At 38.9% G+C, this 15,241-nt stretch overlaps 1 protein-coding gene across 1 annotated transcript in view; it reads right to left on the minus strand.

Moving 5' to 3' along the window:
- The window catches only part of LOC126866821 (uncharacterized), a 188,892-nt gene that overhangs the window by 116,727 nt on the left and 56,924 nt on the right, over positions 1-15,241 (minus strand). The window contains exon 3 of the mRNA XM_050620777.1: positions 2,707-2,957. Coding sequence (XP_050476734.1) covers positions 2,707-2,957 — 251 coding nt within the window. The remainder of the gene's footprint in view (positions 1-2,706; positions 2,958-15,241) is intronic.

Below are 15,241 nucleotides of genomic sequence, written 5' to 3' on the forward strand. Positions count from 1 at the left end.
TTTTCCTTTCTAATTCGTAGTAAATAATACGATATAAACAAATAAACAAGTAAAATCGAAATATAATATTTGCCGGTGTTCTAGTAAGCCAGTGATATATAATATATCCACGAGAATAGCATTTTTCGATCGGACGTACGTGCTCGGATCGCCAAAACATCCAGGACTAGCGCGATGGAAATCGTTCCTGAAATTCGTTACACAATTCTGGAAATATGAGAGTCGATTTAGAAAGCCTGGATGCTCCAGGACAACCGTGCAGTCTACTGCGAATAAATCGTTCGCGGAAGCGACGCGACGCGACACGACCGGTGAACAGAGAGAAGAAGAACCTCTGCCAAGGGGAAACCTTGAGGAAAGGAAAGTCTCGTCTGGAGGAGAACAAAGGTGAAAAAGAACAAAGCGGCGGTAGAGAAAAAGTCTGAACAGGGAAAGCGAGAGAGGTGGGGGAGGGTAGAGGAAGAGGGAGAGAAAGGGAAGAAAGAAAGAGGCGGAGAAAGAGAAGGCACGGAATGTGGGCGCGAGAACTGTGGTCTGGTTTTCCAGACGGCTACCGAGAGGAAAACATGTGGGTTAGATAGGCGCAGCTGCGCTACCATCCCGACCGAGATTAGATATCAGCAGCTTTTTTCCAGACAGCCTTCGACGTTCCACGAATCGCGTAATAATCTCGCCGAAGGTCGACGACGCTCGCGAAATACCTTCGCCAAATGGGAAATTGTATTTGTCGATGGAAGAAAATTGTATTGGGTGTAAAATTAGCCACGTGTCGACCCATTGGCGCGTTAATTGCCATGATGGTGAACGCTGAAGCTTATTGAAATAGATTTACAAAGTCACCGATACGAAACGCTTAAAAATTGCCGGAGAAGAAGTGCGCAAATATGATTTTATATTTGTGTAATATTTGGGGAAAATTAAACGATGCGGTGTAGTATATTTTTCGATCTATCGCGACTCCCATGGAAAAACGTATGAAATTCGAATAGCAGCGAACGTGTTAAGAATGAGCGTATAAAACGCAGCTTGAGTAAAAATGCAGCGTTATTAAAAAAATTTACATCGAGTATAAGTTACTGTCCTATCAAAGTATGAGAAATGTATTGAGATTACGGATACATTAGAGAAACCCATTATACAAATTGAAAACCCATTATACGATCGCCGTTGTTGATTAATAGTTAGATTTATGACCTCATTACTCACTTATCTCACTTAATCTCACTTATCGCTTATCGTTTGTATTCCTATCGGCCGTTAATTTTCTTTAATTTCTATCTAAATGAAAGAGATCCAAAGAGGAGAATAAAGAAATTTCGATATCCAACAAATTTAGCATCCTAATGACGAATTAATTCGCCCTTCTCGGTTAACAGGTTAATAGATTGCGGATTACCGTTATTCTCACGATTATCAAGCTGCAAGCTACGTTGAATATATGGTTAATATTTACTAGAGCGAGTAATAACTTCTTACGTGTATCTTACGCATCGTAAGATCGACTTATTGTATAAAAATATTCTATGCATTATTGATTGATTTATGAAGTGTACAGTCCGCGAATTTAAAATGCAGAACATGTTCTATAGTGTTAAGATTGCTGAAGCAAGTTAATTAACCAAGAAAATAGAATTATATAAAGTTGTTCAAAGCGTATAATTCACTCGCGGTGAAGCTGAAGTTTGCTTCGAGATATCGTAAATCATCAATGTGAGTGACGTTTTTCAAAGAGCATCGATTATATTAGGAGTAATAGTTGTTAGATCACCGCTGGATATTTATACGCCTGATCGTATCGATAATGGAATATTGTAAATTCATAATGCAGTAGCGGGGAACTCTAAGTCAAACGATAACAAGATGATAGAAGATACGGTTCTCTCTGATGATAAACATTTCATCCACTGAAACGTTGATTTCTGACCTGATTCGCGACCATTATCGTCATCCCTCCAACTGTGTCTTATATTTAGTTGAACGCATTTAGACGAAAAATGAGATGAAATTGTAATAGAATCGAGTAATCATTTAACATAATAATTCTATAGACATGTAACTTGCAGTCAGCTTGTTATTTAATTAAAATAAGTTTCTTGGATTGAGAATTTCAGGATGTAAAAGAACATCTTCAGTCTTGATCGTATACATACATACATACATATATTAAATATTACTCGAATTTTTAATTACGTTGATATTGTATGTATTTAGAACTGGACGATATTCAAGTTTTTGATTAAAAGTAATAATAAAATACAATTACAGCTATGGATTAATAAAAAAGTAAATATACCCTAGATGTACATATTTGTTCTAACTTTTATCGGCGTAAACTCAAAATAACTCAAGTTTCGATCTAAATCATCGCGCTGCATATATGTAACGTGAATATTTTTCTTTTCTACAAGGACTCTCTCTTATTTGAAGTGATTTTGTAGATATCTTAATGTTATAATCACAAATCGAACGACATTCTAGTTTTACATTGAAAATAAAAATATTTCAAGATTTATAAAGAGTCTCTTCTCTAAATGTCCCGATACTATATAAAAAAAAAAAAAAAAAAAAAAAAAGGACTCACCGGTTTGCCAGGACGAGTGTGATTATCACTGTTCAAAATGAATTCATAGCTATCTTAATATCGTAAAATTACGTGTTTACATATGGATAAAAAAGATAAAAAGCGATGGAAAAGAACTCACGCACCGGTGTGCCAGGGTGACGGTGGTGGTCCTGCAGCAGGAGACGTCGTTGATGCGACGCTGGGAGTTCCTCACGATGATGATGGTGATGGCGGTGATGATGTTGCCGATGGTGATGCAAGATCGAGGCGGAGGCTGGCTCGTGCAGTAGCAGTCGACGATGATGAAGATGATGAGATACCGTCGCCAGGACACCCACCAGTGCCCCGACTATCAAGACGAGCACCACTGACAGTATGTAGCTACTCGCGTTCACTGTCAACAGAAATTTCTAATTGAAAATTCGAACCTCTAACTGTCTAATTTTCTATGGAAATAATAATAATTTACGACAATAGATTACGGATATTTATTGAAAATGTATATTTTTACGAATATCGTTAGAGAAATAGAAAATAGAAATTTTAATATTTTATGTACTTTTTTCTTTTTTTTTTTTTTATATCACGTGTACTGTGTAAATTTGTGTAACTTCATACTCCCCATAGACGTATAAAAGTTGGCAGTTTTAATCGCAGAATAATTGACTCTTAATCTCCAGCTAAAAATGATCCTTTTATACTTGTAACATTTTCTGTGATTGTCTTTTCTTAAATATTAGTATTTTGCCCAACATCTACGGTATTTTCCAGAGACTGATAGTGCAAAAGTCGCTTTTCTTTTCGATGTTTACCACATTCATTGTCGTTATCCATACTGTATACGTATATGTATACTAATACTAATAAATATGAATTATCATTCACTGATTATTAAATTACTAACTTTTGCACGGAATATATCGAATTAATTAAGAATTTTATTACGAAAGTTTCTTTCTCAGAACTCGTGATTGTTATCCGCATACGAATCGGTATGAAACAAACATTTATTATTAACGTATGACGAAATACACGCGGTGTACGTGTACTCGACATTCTTAATTATCGAATTTTTATATGTTGCATATTATCGTAAAATTAGTAAGATTTCTAAAGATTTCAGCGGCACAGTCGTTAGAACGAAAACTAAACGACCAATGGCATACTTGTTCACCCGAGAAACGAATAGTCTACGTCGTAATCAGTATGACAGTGATAAGTGATAAGCGTTTTTTCTTCCACGGTAACGTTTCTTCCCAGGCCGTTTCCTGGGGGATCTAGAAGTTGTTTGGTGAAATATCACTCGAGATAAGTGTGACTCTAGAAAATGATATCGGGATGCACTGGTAGAGTAAACTAGAGCGAACGAGTGACTTCATTTCTATGAAATTTATCGAGAAACGTTCGTATTTTCATTAAATATATTTATTACGTATGTAGTCCCTGTTTACTGTAACTTTATCAATTTCTGCTATTTATTCATCAGGCGGAAAATAAACAGCAATATTTTTATACAATTGCAGATGGTAAACGAAACTATTTTATATTTTGTCTACGCTTATGTTTGTCTTCATTTTTATAAAATACAATTTTTTATCGCAATTCCTTGATTTCCCTCAGTTCGAAAGTTCACGAAGAAAAGTAATAACAAGCGATGTTGATCGTGTATCAAGTAGATTCGAAATCTAAATCATAGTGACATTAATGGAGAACATTCGATCTATGGTGGATACTAAACGCGTTGAATTGTTTAATAACGAGACGAGTGAACAATTGCGATGGTCAGATATACTAAAAATCATTCTAAGTAGAAAATAAAGAGTTAGTATATTATCTTATAATCGTTGCTCGCACGATGCTACGCTTGATAGACTGCTATACTATTAGTTTCACTACAATGATACTGGTTATGAACGGACCAGAGTGCATGTTCGTCTATTTATACAAGTCGGGGAAGGAGTACCGGAAAGTTTGTATTAAATTTCGTTTACACATAACGATGATATTGTTTCGTCCGTAGTTTGTTTACTTTTAAATCTTGCATTGGGTTGCCAACTAAGTGATTGTAGGTTTTGTCATTAAGTGGTATCGACAGTCCAACTCATAGAAACGGCGTTGATACTCGCAGGCAAAACAACATGAGTTACCCTCGATGCGAATCGTCTCATGACTCATGTGCCGCTTCAGATCTAAACAAATCTCATTTCTCCAAGAAGAATCATTTCCAAAAATCATGAATGATCCTCATATAGACCGAGTCCTACTTGTTCCTTCAAAATCACACTATTTGCTGTTTAATCGCGAATTATCGCGAATAAAAGGAACATCGCGTAAGACGCTCGATAAATACAATGGCAGTCTGACGAAGCTGAAGTATGCGTGAACGAATTCCATTCTGAAGAATTATTCAAACAGACGTACAGCCAAAGCTTTTCAACAGAGCCGTAGCGTGGTCGTTGGCGCGACAACGTAGTAGCAAAAGGTATCGACTAACTTGCCGCTCTCAGTCAATTTCGTACGTGATGCGTGAAAAAGACTCAGCGGCAGCAAATTTCAACCTGGGGAGTTTCCATGTTCCGGGACCAGGGTCCTTACCCCATTCACGAAATGTACGGTGCTGGAAAATTTCTTATAGTCTGGCTCAGCGTCCTGCGCTCAACATCTCAGGTAGCTTTGTTTCTATGCACGAAATATCGTGAAATTATACAGAGTGGATAGTACAGAGTTCTACATACTTGCAAACATACACAGTGGTTATAAAAAATATTTGCATAAATTATTATTTTCCAACCAGGCAGTGTTCTATTGTCACGTCCCGCGCTGCGCTCGCGCGCGTAAAACTACCAATAGCGCGAGTGAGCGTTCCAATTTGAAATTTAAATAAATTTTAACAATTTGTATAGAAACCAAATTCGAACCTCACAACCCCCACGGAATAACCCGGCATATGACCTAACCCCTCCACGGTAGACCTAAATATAAATAAGCGTAGCGACATAGAAGATGCGAAATAATTCTTTAGTTTTAGAGTAGTTAATTCCTCAGTTTTGTGTGATTAGTTTTCTCAGTTCTTGGTGATTAACTCCTTGGTTCATGGCGATCAGTTCCCATTTCTTGGCAAGTAATTTCTTGTTCATAGCGATTAATTCTTAATTCCTCTAGCTCTTAATTTCTCAATTCCTTTGCTTTTTTTTTTTATTCTTTAGTTCCTTAGTTTTCAGCTCTTAATTCCTTTAGCTCTTAGTTTTGCTCTCAGCTTTTAGGTTCTTTAGTCCTTTAGTTCTTTGGCGTTTAGTTCTTTGTTTTATTAGTTCCCAATTCTTGTTAGTCTTGTTAATCGACGTGTTTGTATTTGTCAATTTGTAAACTATCGAAAATCTACCGAAATTAAGATCTTGTAATTAATAAGAGCGAAAACGTATTGCGAACGATTGTAACTCCGAGCATTCGAAATTTCAACGACCATTCTGTCAATATTCAATTAGAATAAGAATAAACATTTTTTTTGTGAAGAAGATTTGTTTAATAATATAATAGGATCAAGCGAACATTTATTTTCACCAACTTTAATCCTCTCCCGTGCCAGTACTCCTGTGTATAGCAGATTAGCCGAAACGACGATACTACAATTTAATCTAAATTCAAAAATTAACAGCAACGCAACCAAAACGAGCCAGACAAAGCGTAACACTATCAAATTCTATTACACATTTCATTTCCATGGATTGAAACTTTTCTACTCGTACGAAAGTATGTACATCATGTCTAAGATACATATGCATATACATGTACATATATAATCGCGATACGTCAAAGTATAAGTATAATTGATGCTGTCGTCTCTCGTCAGCCTTCCGACGACGTTCTCCAGGATCAAATTAATAAAATTCGTTCTATTTTCTGCTCTAACCTTTGCAACATCTTTGTCTTGTAATCATGAGAAGGGCAAGGTGCAAGATGGATAAAAAGGGAGCGGCGATACTCGGTAAACGACTCGCACACGGTCGTAACTCGCCGTGTACCTAAAGAGGTGAGCCAGAAACTATGTGTATATGTATATGTGTTTGTATAGGTGTGTGTGTGTGCGTGTGTGTGTTTATACGAGGACGTGGCAGTCGCGATTGGTGCGACAGGATGAGACACGACCATAAAACCTTATCAACGTTCATCATCGCCGGTTCAACGGTTTGAACTGCTCGTCACCCAGGCGCTCGTTAAACGCTCTACGAGTCGCGACGGTGCAGCACCCCGTGGCCTCGTGGTCACGTCGAGACGCTCGGCAACGGACGACGAAAAAAAGCAGGCAGAAGAGGGCGAAAAGAGGTCCCTGACCCTGGCTGAAACTTGGCCGAAACGGTCGTGCACCAGTCGCTATGCCCGTGGACGTGGACAAAGGACTCTCGAGTACCGACGCTGAAAACTCGCTGGAGCGGAGATCTCTCCGACAACGAAGTTGCTTCGCCAATTTTTACGTGGCATTCACTATGCTACGTAGTCGTATCCAACAACACGGTTTTAGGATCACGGCGAAAAGTCATACGTTATAGACGAAGGGAATCCTTTTCTCATCTCACGACACGCATATACTAATTATTTTTTAATTAAAATTCTGCGGCACACCAGAGAACATACTATATTCGCTTCGAGTTAGGACATTCGCGCCGTGAATAGGCGGCTATTGTAGCTTTTTATTTGACAATGTAAGAGAAGAGAAGGCAGTAAGTCAATAGTCAGGTACTACGCGTTGTAAAAATTCTTACGGCGCACCGGCACTGAAGATCGCTGAGTTATAGAAAATTATTTGCCTAGGAGTAGTATTTTCTTTTTGGATCTTAGGAGAAGTCCAGTGTTGTTGCGAGCAACGCTCGAGGTAGGGAACGAAAATTAGGTAGAAAATTGTAAGTAAGAAGATCGCTAGATTCGCTTTATTCCTAGAAATCGTCCTGGTAAGCGTTTTGAACGGGGCAACGTGAATCACGGTAGCCATTCAGAATCACATACTGCGGAAAACATGCATTAACTGAAGAAATAACAAGGCTAATTAAGAAGACGCAAGAAGGAGAAATATTTAGAATATCTCAACCCTCGTAATTTACAATTACGTATCTAAAAGTATAGTCTAAAAATAGGACGTCCAAGCAAAGATACCTCGGTCCCTATTACCTTCACCACACCCTCGATCGCTATCATATTCGAACAAAACGAACCAGCTCGGCAAGTTACGAAGAACGGTGGTGGTGTCCTGTCGAAGGTTGGTTCGCAGCAGTCCAAGTCGCCAAACGTTCGGCGTGTCAATATTTGACGGAGTGTTTAGGACGTCTGGCGTCACGACGCGACGCCACGCGTGGATAGCCAGACAGGACGAAGGTCCTTCCACCATTAGCCTGTCCCCGAATCTCTCTACACTGGTATTCCTTTCGGAAAGAAACGGGAAAAGAACAAAGCTGGAGCATGGGTGTCGGGACGTTGGCAATTTGCGAGGATCGTTTACTTCCGTCTCTCAAGGAGGAACGCTCGACATTCCGGTCGAGCGCGCGATCAAAGGCGAGAGCAGGCTTTTTTTCCTGGCGGAGCGGAGGCCAGAGATTTCCCTGAAGAGGTTTTGAAAGGCGACCTTCGTGACTCCGCGCGAGCCAACTGTTGTTCGTGTTGGTCGGAGTACTGTGAGTAGCGAACAGAGATCGTATATGCCGACCACGACTCTGAATTTCAGAAAACGAAGAGGAGAGTTAACTTTGTTGCCGCGTACTCTACATAGACAGGCTCGTGAAAGTATTCGAATATCTCTAGACACCTTTTACGATTATACTATACGCGCCATACGAAACGTTTTAAAATTTTGTTGCCACTGTTACGACGCTCGACTATCACGATTATGTTGCGAAAGTTGGAAAATATATACAGTGGAAAGTATCGCCATGTATCCTTATTTATCAACGAACAGTCTTTTTAACATCTTCAATCCCATAATATTATAATCCCATGAAATTTTTGTAGTCGTACAAAAGTACATATGTAGTGTCTATTAAATATATAATACTAAATATAATACGCTTGTGATTAAGTAGTATGTGCATAGTAGGTACTACGATAAATACAGCGGTGTGTAGAAAGAAGGTCACAAGATACATACATATTTATTGTTGGTACAAGTACGAGTATATATTTCGTAGAAATTATAAATGTATTTAAACGATCAATTACCCATTACGTTAATAAGCGTGAACTTTCAGTGGCATCGTTTTTAACATTTATTATATACTTCGGATAGTTATTGCAATTTCTAACGAGTATATATTTACAGTAAATATTTTGTAATTTCTATGCACATTTCCAAATTGATTTCCAATTTCATCGATATAATCACGACGATCGTGTCTCGTTGTAAAACCAATGAAATTTCAAAATATTTTAGATATATAAAACGTATAATATAATAACGTATAATAAATAAAACTGTTCCACGTAGGTAAATGGTCATATGCTATCGTGAGCCAATACAGAATCTTGGCATATTATCCTGATCCCCGAAGACAGCTCGTAACGTACCTTTCTATCTTCCTTTTTCTAGCGGCTGATGCAAAAGGGATTGTCAGGTAGCGAGGTCCCTTCGACTCTTTTATAGTCTTTCTGCGTCCTTCTCAAGTCAGAGGATCCTCCAAGAGGCCCGACATGGACACGGCGACAGACTTGGATCACGATCCACTGATCCTCTTCCAACGATTTATGTATTACTCGAGTTTGATATTCGAGACCGAATAGAAATCAGTTGGATGGGAGGAGTCTAGATTTTCGGAATAAAATTGTGAATTACCATAATCCATACACTTAACTATGATGGATTTTCACTTGTAAAACCACGTCTAATCTCTCTTTCTCCTGTGTACTACGAGGAGAATACGAATAGAAAAGGATACAAAGAGAAACTGAGAAGAAAGAACGTACCTTGGAAATTCGTAGGAGTATTCGTAATACACGTACGGAGTATAATTACGTTCACTGAAAAATTCCTGCACGAATTTTGGAAAAATAGAGCTTCGTATGAAAAAAACGTCGCTCTATATGTTGAACATTTGTCACGAATTAAAGAAACTAAATCGTGGAAAACAATCAACGATTCCGATCCGATTTTCGAACATAATAACATTGTTCAGACTAAAAATTTGTCAATAAAGTATTGATAAACTACGAGTATCTTTCTACACGCTTTTATCGACGATGCGTGAAACATAGTTATACAACGAATTTAAAGAACTTAAAAAAGATATGGATATTCGAGAAGGACGAAACGAATCGCGTCGATGTCATAACCTAATTTTTCATTCGAGCAGCGTAGCATATAGATTGGTACACACATTAACCAACGAACCAGCGAAAAGCTGTCGATCGACGCGACAGAAAAATCCGTCGCAGCGGGCAATCCGTGGGGGCCAATTCCGCGTTCGTTCACCGGTCACTAAAAATTACAGCGTCGCCTCGTAACCGTTCCAATCGATGCCGGCCGTCGCGACCGAAAATCCATTCAAATTGGCCGTCGAAGCCGCGGCTGATATCCGCTCGAATCATGAAACTTGGACGGAACGCCAGGATGAGTCAGGTCTGATTCACCGGCGTGACAAGAGTGTAAAGAGATTAAACTTTGATGAAAGGTAGCGTACAGGAGGAAATAACACAATTTTTCGCTGCATTCGTATTTCGGATGTATAGCTTTGTCAATACTTGTTCGAAGAATATCAGTTTTAATGGAAATGCTAATGTTTTCTGAACTTTGGTTTAGGAACAGAGCGTAGATTTATCAGGCTGTAACGCATGATTTTAAACGACTCGGACTTCGCTGAATAATGAGAAAGACACGTAATTGATAGTATAAACGATAGAGAGAATTTTAAAATGACATGTAACGATGTATATCTAAATACAGGGATAAAAAGATTTAAGCGATCGAAGAATAAAAATGGACGATTTCAAATGGACGTTTCCGATCTAATAACTCGACTGCGATGAAAATTTTCATGCAGTTTCGTATTTTTCTGAAGAGAACTAAAGAAATGGAACCACTTACTTAGTGTTAGTGTTAGTGTTAGTATTAGTGTTAGTGTTAGTGTTAGTGTTAGTGTTAGTGTTAGTGTTAGTGTTAGTGTTAGTGTTAGTGTTAGTGTTAGTGTTAGTGTTAGTGTTAGTGTTAGTGTTAGTGTTAGTGTTAGTGTTAGTGTTAGTGTTAGTGTTAGTGTTAGTGTTAGTGTTAGTGTTAGTGTTAGTGTTAGTGTTAGTGTTAGTGTTAGTGTTAGTGTTAGTGTTAGTGTTAGTGTTAGTGTTAGTGTTAGTGTTAGTGTTAGTGTTAGTGTTAGTGTTACTCCACTTTCCGATATTTTACGTATATTTTTCTCTATACTATATATATACGTTCTCTGTACTTTTGCATAAACGCACAAAAATACTAATATAACATACAACTAAACCATAACTAAAATAACATACAATACTAACCACATCTTCTATTTCGCACGACAAAGAAACTAGCCGATGTACCGAACATTTTATTAACAGGCGCGTGCAATTTCTAATTCGTATTCCATATCGAAATTTTATCATAGAACACAGAGTAATTAATCTAAGAATTTCGAGAGGGAGTACACGATATTTTCGGCCAATAAACGCGCTCATCTTTGTAATTATATCGCGTTTATCGGAAACGAGACTCGCCGTTCCTTTGCCTGATCCTTTCAGTTCTCCGTTATACATCGTCGCTCCGAATTTCTCGTATCTCGCGTTCCATGGCATCGAATGCTGCATGACACGGGCCTCGTCCACACGACACCGCATAAGAAGAGCAGGTGCATCCGGACGATCGTTCGGATGCATCGTTTCGCAGGCTTCGTGAGCCTTTGGGCGGCGCGGCGTGGCAGTCCGCGTTCAATTCCGATCATACGCGCGCGCGGAGCTTCGGCCTCCGGCGAGCGTGTGCAACGAGTCGACGTCCTCCTGGTTCGTAACTCGTAACGCGCGGCCACACACTCTACACGAGCCGGTTGTATGCGCACCAGTCGTCCGAGTGGGTTCGTGTGCGCGCACTTAGGCCGCCGCGCCGCGACGGTGCGGTGCAGTGGACGCGCTTGCATTGTGGAGTAGCGACCGAGCAAAAGGGGGTGAGAGAGCGGAAAAGAAAGCTGGACGAGGCGGTGGAGGAGGTGGAGGAGGAGGACGGTGCAGCGCATGCAGTGCAGACAAAAAACGATGAGCTGCGGTGGGGGCCAGACGGGGGGCAAAAACACGCGACGGGCCCCAAACCCAGGCCTCTCTTCTGCCGCAACCGACTCCCTTCCTACCTATATATGTACACGTGAATAGCAAGGGAGCAGCGTATGTCTGCGTAGATGCACTTTAAGCACGACGCATGGCCGCCAGCCTCGTGCATGCACCGCGCGATAGAAGCCAATCCGCCAGGGGGTGTCGCATATTGTGGCCCATGTATGCGAACGTGATCTTCGAGAATCGGCAGTTTCGGCTTTTCTTCGGCAATTTCGCGGTGAAACTTGCACGTTGGGGTTGGTTACTGAAAACGTTCCAGTAATCGTAAATATCTGCTTCCTTCCGCTCGGATTTATACGAAGATAAATCTACAACTCGCGACGTGGGAATCGGTGAAGCCGCTTGTTAGCCAAACTCGGTTAATTACGTGAAACGAAGCGGAGGAAATTGATGAAATTATATTTATCAGATTTACATCGGTCGAATTTTAAAAATTTAAAAAAAAAAGAAAAAGACGAAGTTACCACTGACATATTAAATTATAAAAAAATTCCTGATGAAAAAGACAGATACGATGTTGGCTTTGCACTATGCCTCGGATCCAATTAAAGTAGACGCTGTTACATACTATATGAGGTTTTATTTTTTTCTTGCAGGATATTAGAGCGAGTTTACTGATCATTCAAGCTGGAAAGTACGCAGATTGGATAGAGAATGTTCAGTGGATGGGTTGGTTTCTTGGCTTGCGATATCGATTACGGTCCAAATTTAATAAAAGTAGATTGCAAGCTAAGTTTAAATTTCATATATAGTTTCGATTCTTCGCGAATGAATTCTTTCTGAAAACTACGAAGAAAATACTATTTTATGAATTGTTAATAGAAAAATCTGTTTTCTTTTGTTCCTTTCTTTGCAGAAACCTATAACTTTGTTTCATTACAATATAAAACTGTACATCTCTCAATTCGAAAGGGTCTCTCGTAAGAAACGACTATGATACTTCACCACTGTTGTTTATAAAATTCCACAGACTCCATTTTCGAAAAATATCTAACAAAACCTAGCTACTCCGCGCGATATCAAAAACAACTCTACCCATACCACTCTCAATGGACACTTTAGTCCGAAAAATCCAATAATTACAAGTAGGTACAATAAGAATCCACCCGCTTGTCTTTTTCATCTCATCTGTACAACAGCTCCAATTCATTTCTCCCAAAAAGGAATGCTCTGTCTCCCAGCCATCTAATCTCCCGTTATCGTTTTCACGGTTGCTATCAACACGGTCGTTTCGTCGACCATCAACCAATATACGGCTTCATCGTATCACGTATCAACCGCGAATAGCAAACAATCTATTAGGTTGTCCGAAAAGTTTCTTTCGTGTTATAAGGAAATAATAGACGCACAATGTTTTTTGTTTTATATTAGTTTATTGAATTATGCACGAACATAATAATAGAAATGTAACGAAACGGATCATACCTAATTCGATAAAATAATATAGAACAGAAATTGTTGTTCATCTATTATCACCTTATGAAACGAAGGAAACTTTTCGGACAACCTAATATAATCTCTGGTCGACGAATAATAATCACTGAAAACATTTTAAACACTGAGAAATTTATTTAATTTTCGAGAAACATTGAGAATTCTAATAGAAAAGAGTTCGTTAATTAGCCGTACGTATACGTGTAAAGAAACTCACTGAGAAATCCTATAATTCATTCTGAAATCGTATAATTGAATATTGAAATTCACTTCAGCTTTCACACTACCAAGCAACGATTTTCGTTCTAATATTAACTTTCATATGCAGTGTGATTCGCGAAAGTAACAAATTTTCATACATGTACATATTACATGTTACATAACTGTAAAGTGACACGATTGTCACGATGAAATAACGAAACTTGAAAATGTTTCGTAAAACACACACGATACATTTGTAAAAATATTGTAAATACTTTCCTGAGCTACTACCTATATCTTGTTGATTGTATATGCACGTGTCATTGTATATGTACGTATAATTAATAACAATTCGGTAAACTAGGAAGAATTTCCCCATTTATCTGATATTATATTATACGTAGATACTCGTACATGTGACATATTCTACTTGGAAAATGGAAAATGAAAATTCCTATATGCGATCCTAAATCAACGATTGTCTTTCATATTTGAAACGAGACACGAGGACAAGCGGATGACTCGTCGTCATTTCGTTATGCAATACTCGTCACCACGTATTTCCGATGTTATGTAGGTGGACAACGCGGTGTCGTAATCAAGAGGTGCGTGCAGGTGCGACCTTTGGTACTCTTTTTGTGCTGATCCCTTCTCTCTCTCTCTCTCTCTCTCTCTCTCTCTCTCTCTCTCTACTCAGTCTTGCAACCGTGTCGGTCGCTGTACATACAAATGGCACGTTTCGCAGGCAGAAAATATATGGCAATTAACCGGTGTTGTAATCCGTAAATACATGGTCTGACTGAACTCGATGGCCGCACCGACGATAAATGGCGAGAACTTCCGCGATTTTTGCATTTCAACCGTGACGAATGTCGCGCGACTAGACTGCAAATACGCGACGAGCATGTGCAACGGCGACGCGACGCGTCGATCGAAATTCGCGCGTGTAATCGCTGATCGATTCGCGATGCTCGTCCCGTTTTTAAAATAGATGGAAGAACGACGGTGCTTCGTTTGGGGCTTGTCCGACGTTGGGCGGATCTTTCAAAAAAATGTTTGTTCGAAGAATTTTCAATAAATGATTTGTAACGTTTTCTGACCACGTCGAGTCATTCGTTCGAGTAATTTTCATACGACGTTTTGTTCTAATAAATAGGAATCACGGTAGACGGTGTAAAGTTTAAAGACAAAATTGTCGTAAATTAATGTCACGTTATCGCATCTAAATAAAAATTTCTTCGCCATAAGCACGTAACTTAGTGCGTGACTATAACGATTTAATAACGCAACTTGTATTTATAATGATAGTATTACAGATTAATTGGAAATTCATCTTCGTTATATTGCTATACCAGCTAGAGATCTGCAGCTAGAGATTAACCGCAAATCAGGTTCGAAAACTTTTTTCACCAGGGGTAATTCGAAACTTTTAAAACTCTGAACCGCTAACTGGTAGTTACTTTGAAACAGGTCGAAAAACCAATTAAAATGCAAATACGATTTCGGTACGGAACACCGAGAATCCATCGTTTCGTTCGCCAAAGACACGACATGTTCTCGAAAAATACTCGAGGAAACGCGTCTTTACATTCACACCATAAATCATAGCCATCCCGCTTGGCAATTTATATTTTCATACGCTTTGTTTCATTAACTAAGTTTCTCTACCGAAAACAGTTTTATTCGTTAATTCATAATGTCATTCAAAATGTATAATTATATGTATATTTCAAT

Source organism: Bombus huntii, chromosome 6 (assembly GCF_024542735.1).
Source record: "Bombus huntii isolate Logan2020A chromosome 6, iyBomHunt1.1, whole genome shotgun sequence".
NCBI lineage: Eukaryota > Metazoa > Arthropoda > Insecta > Hymenoptera > Apidae > Bombus > Bombus huntii.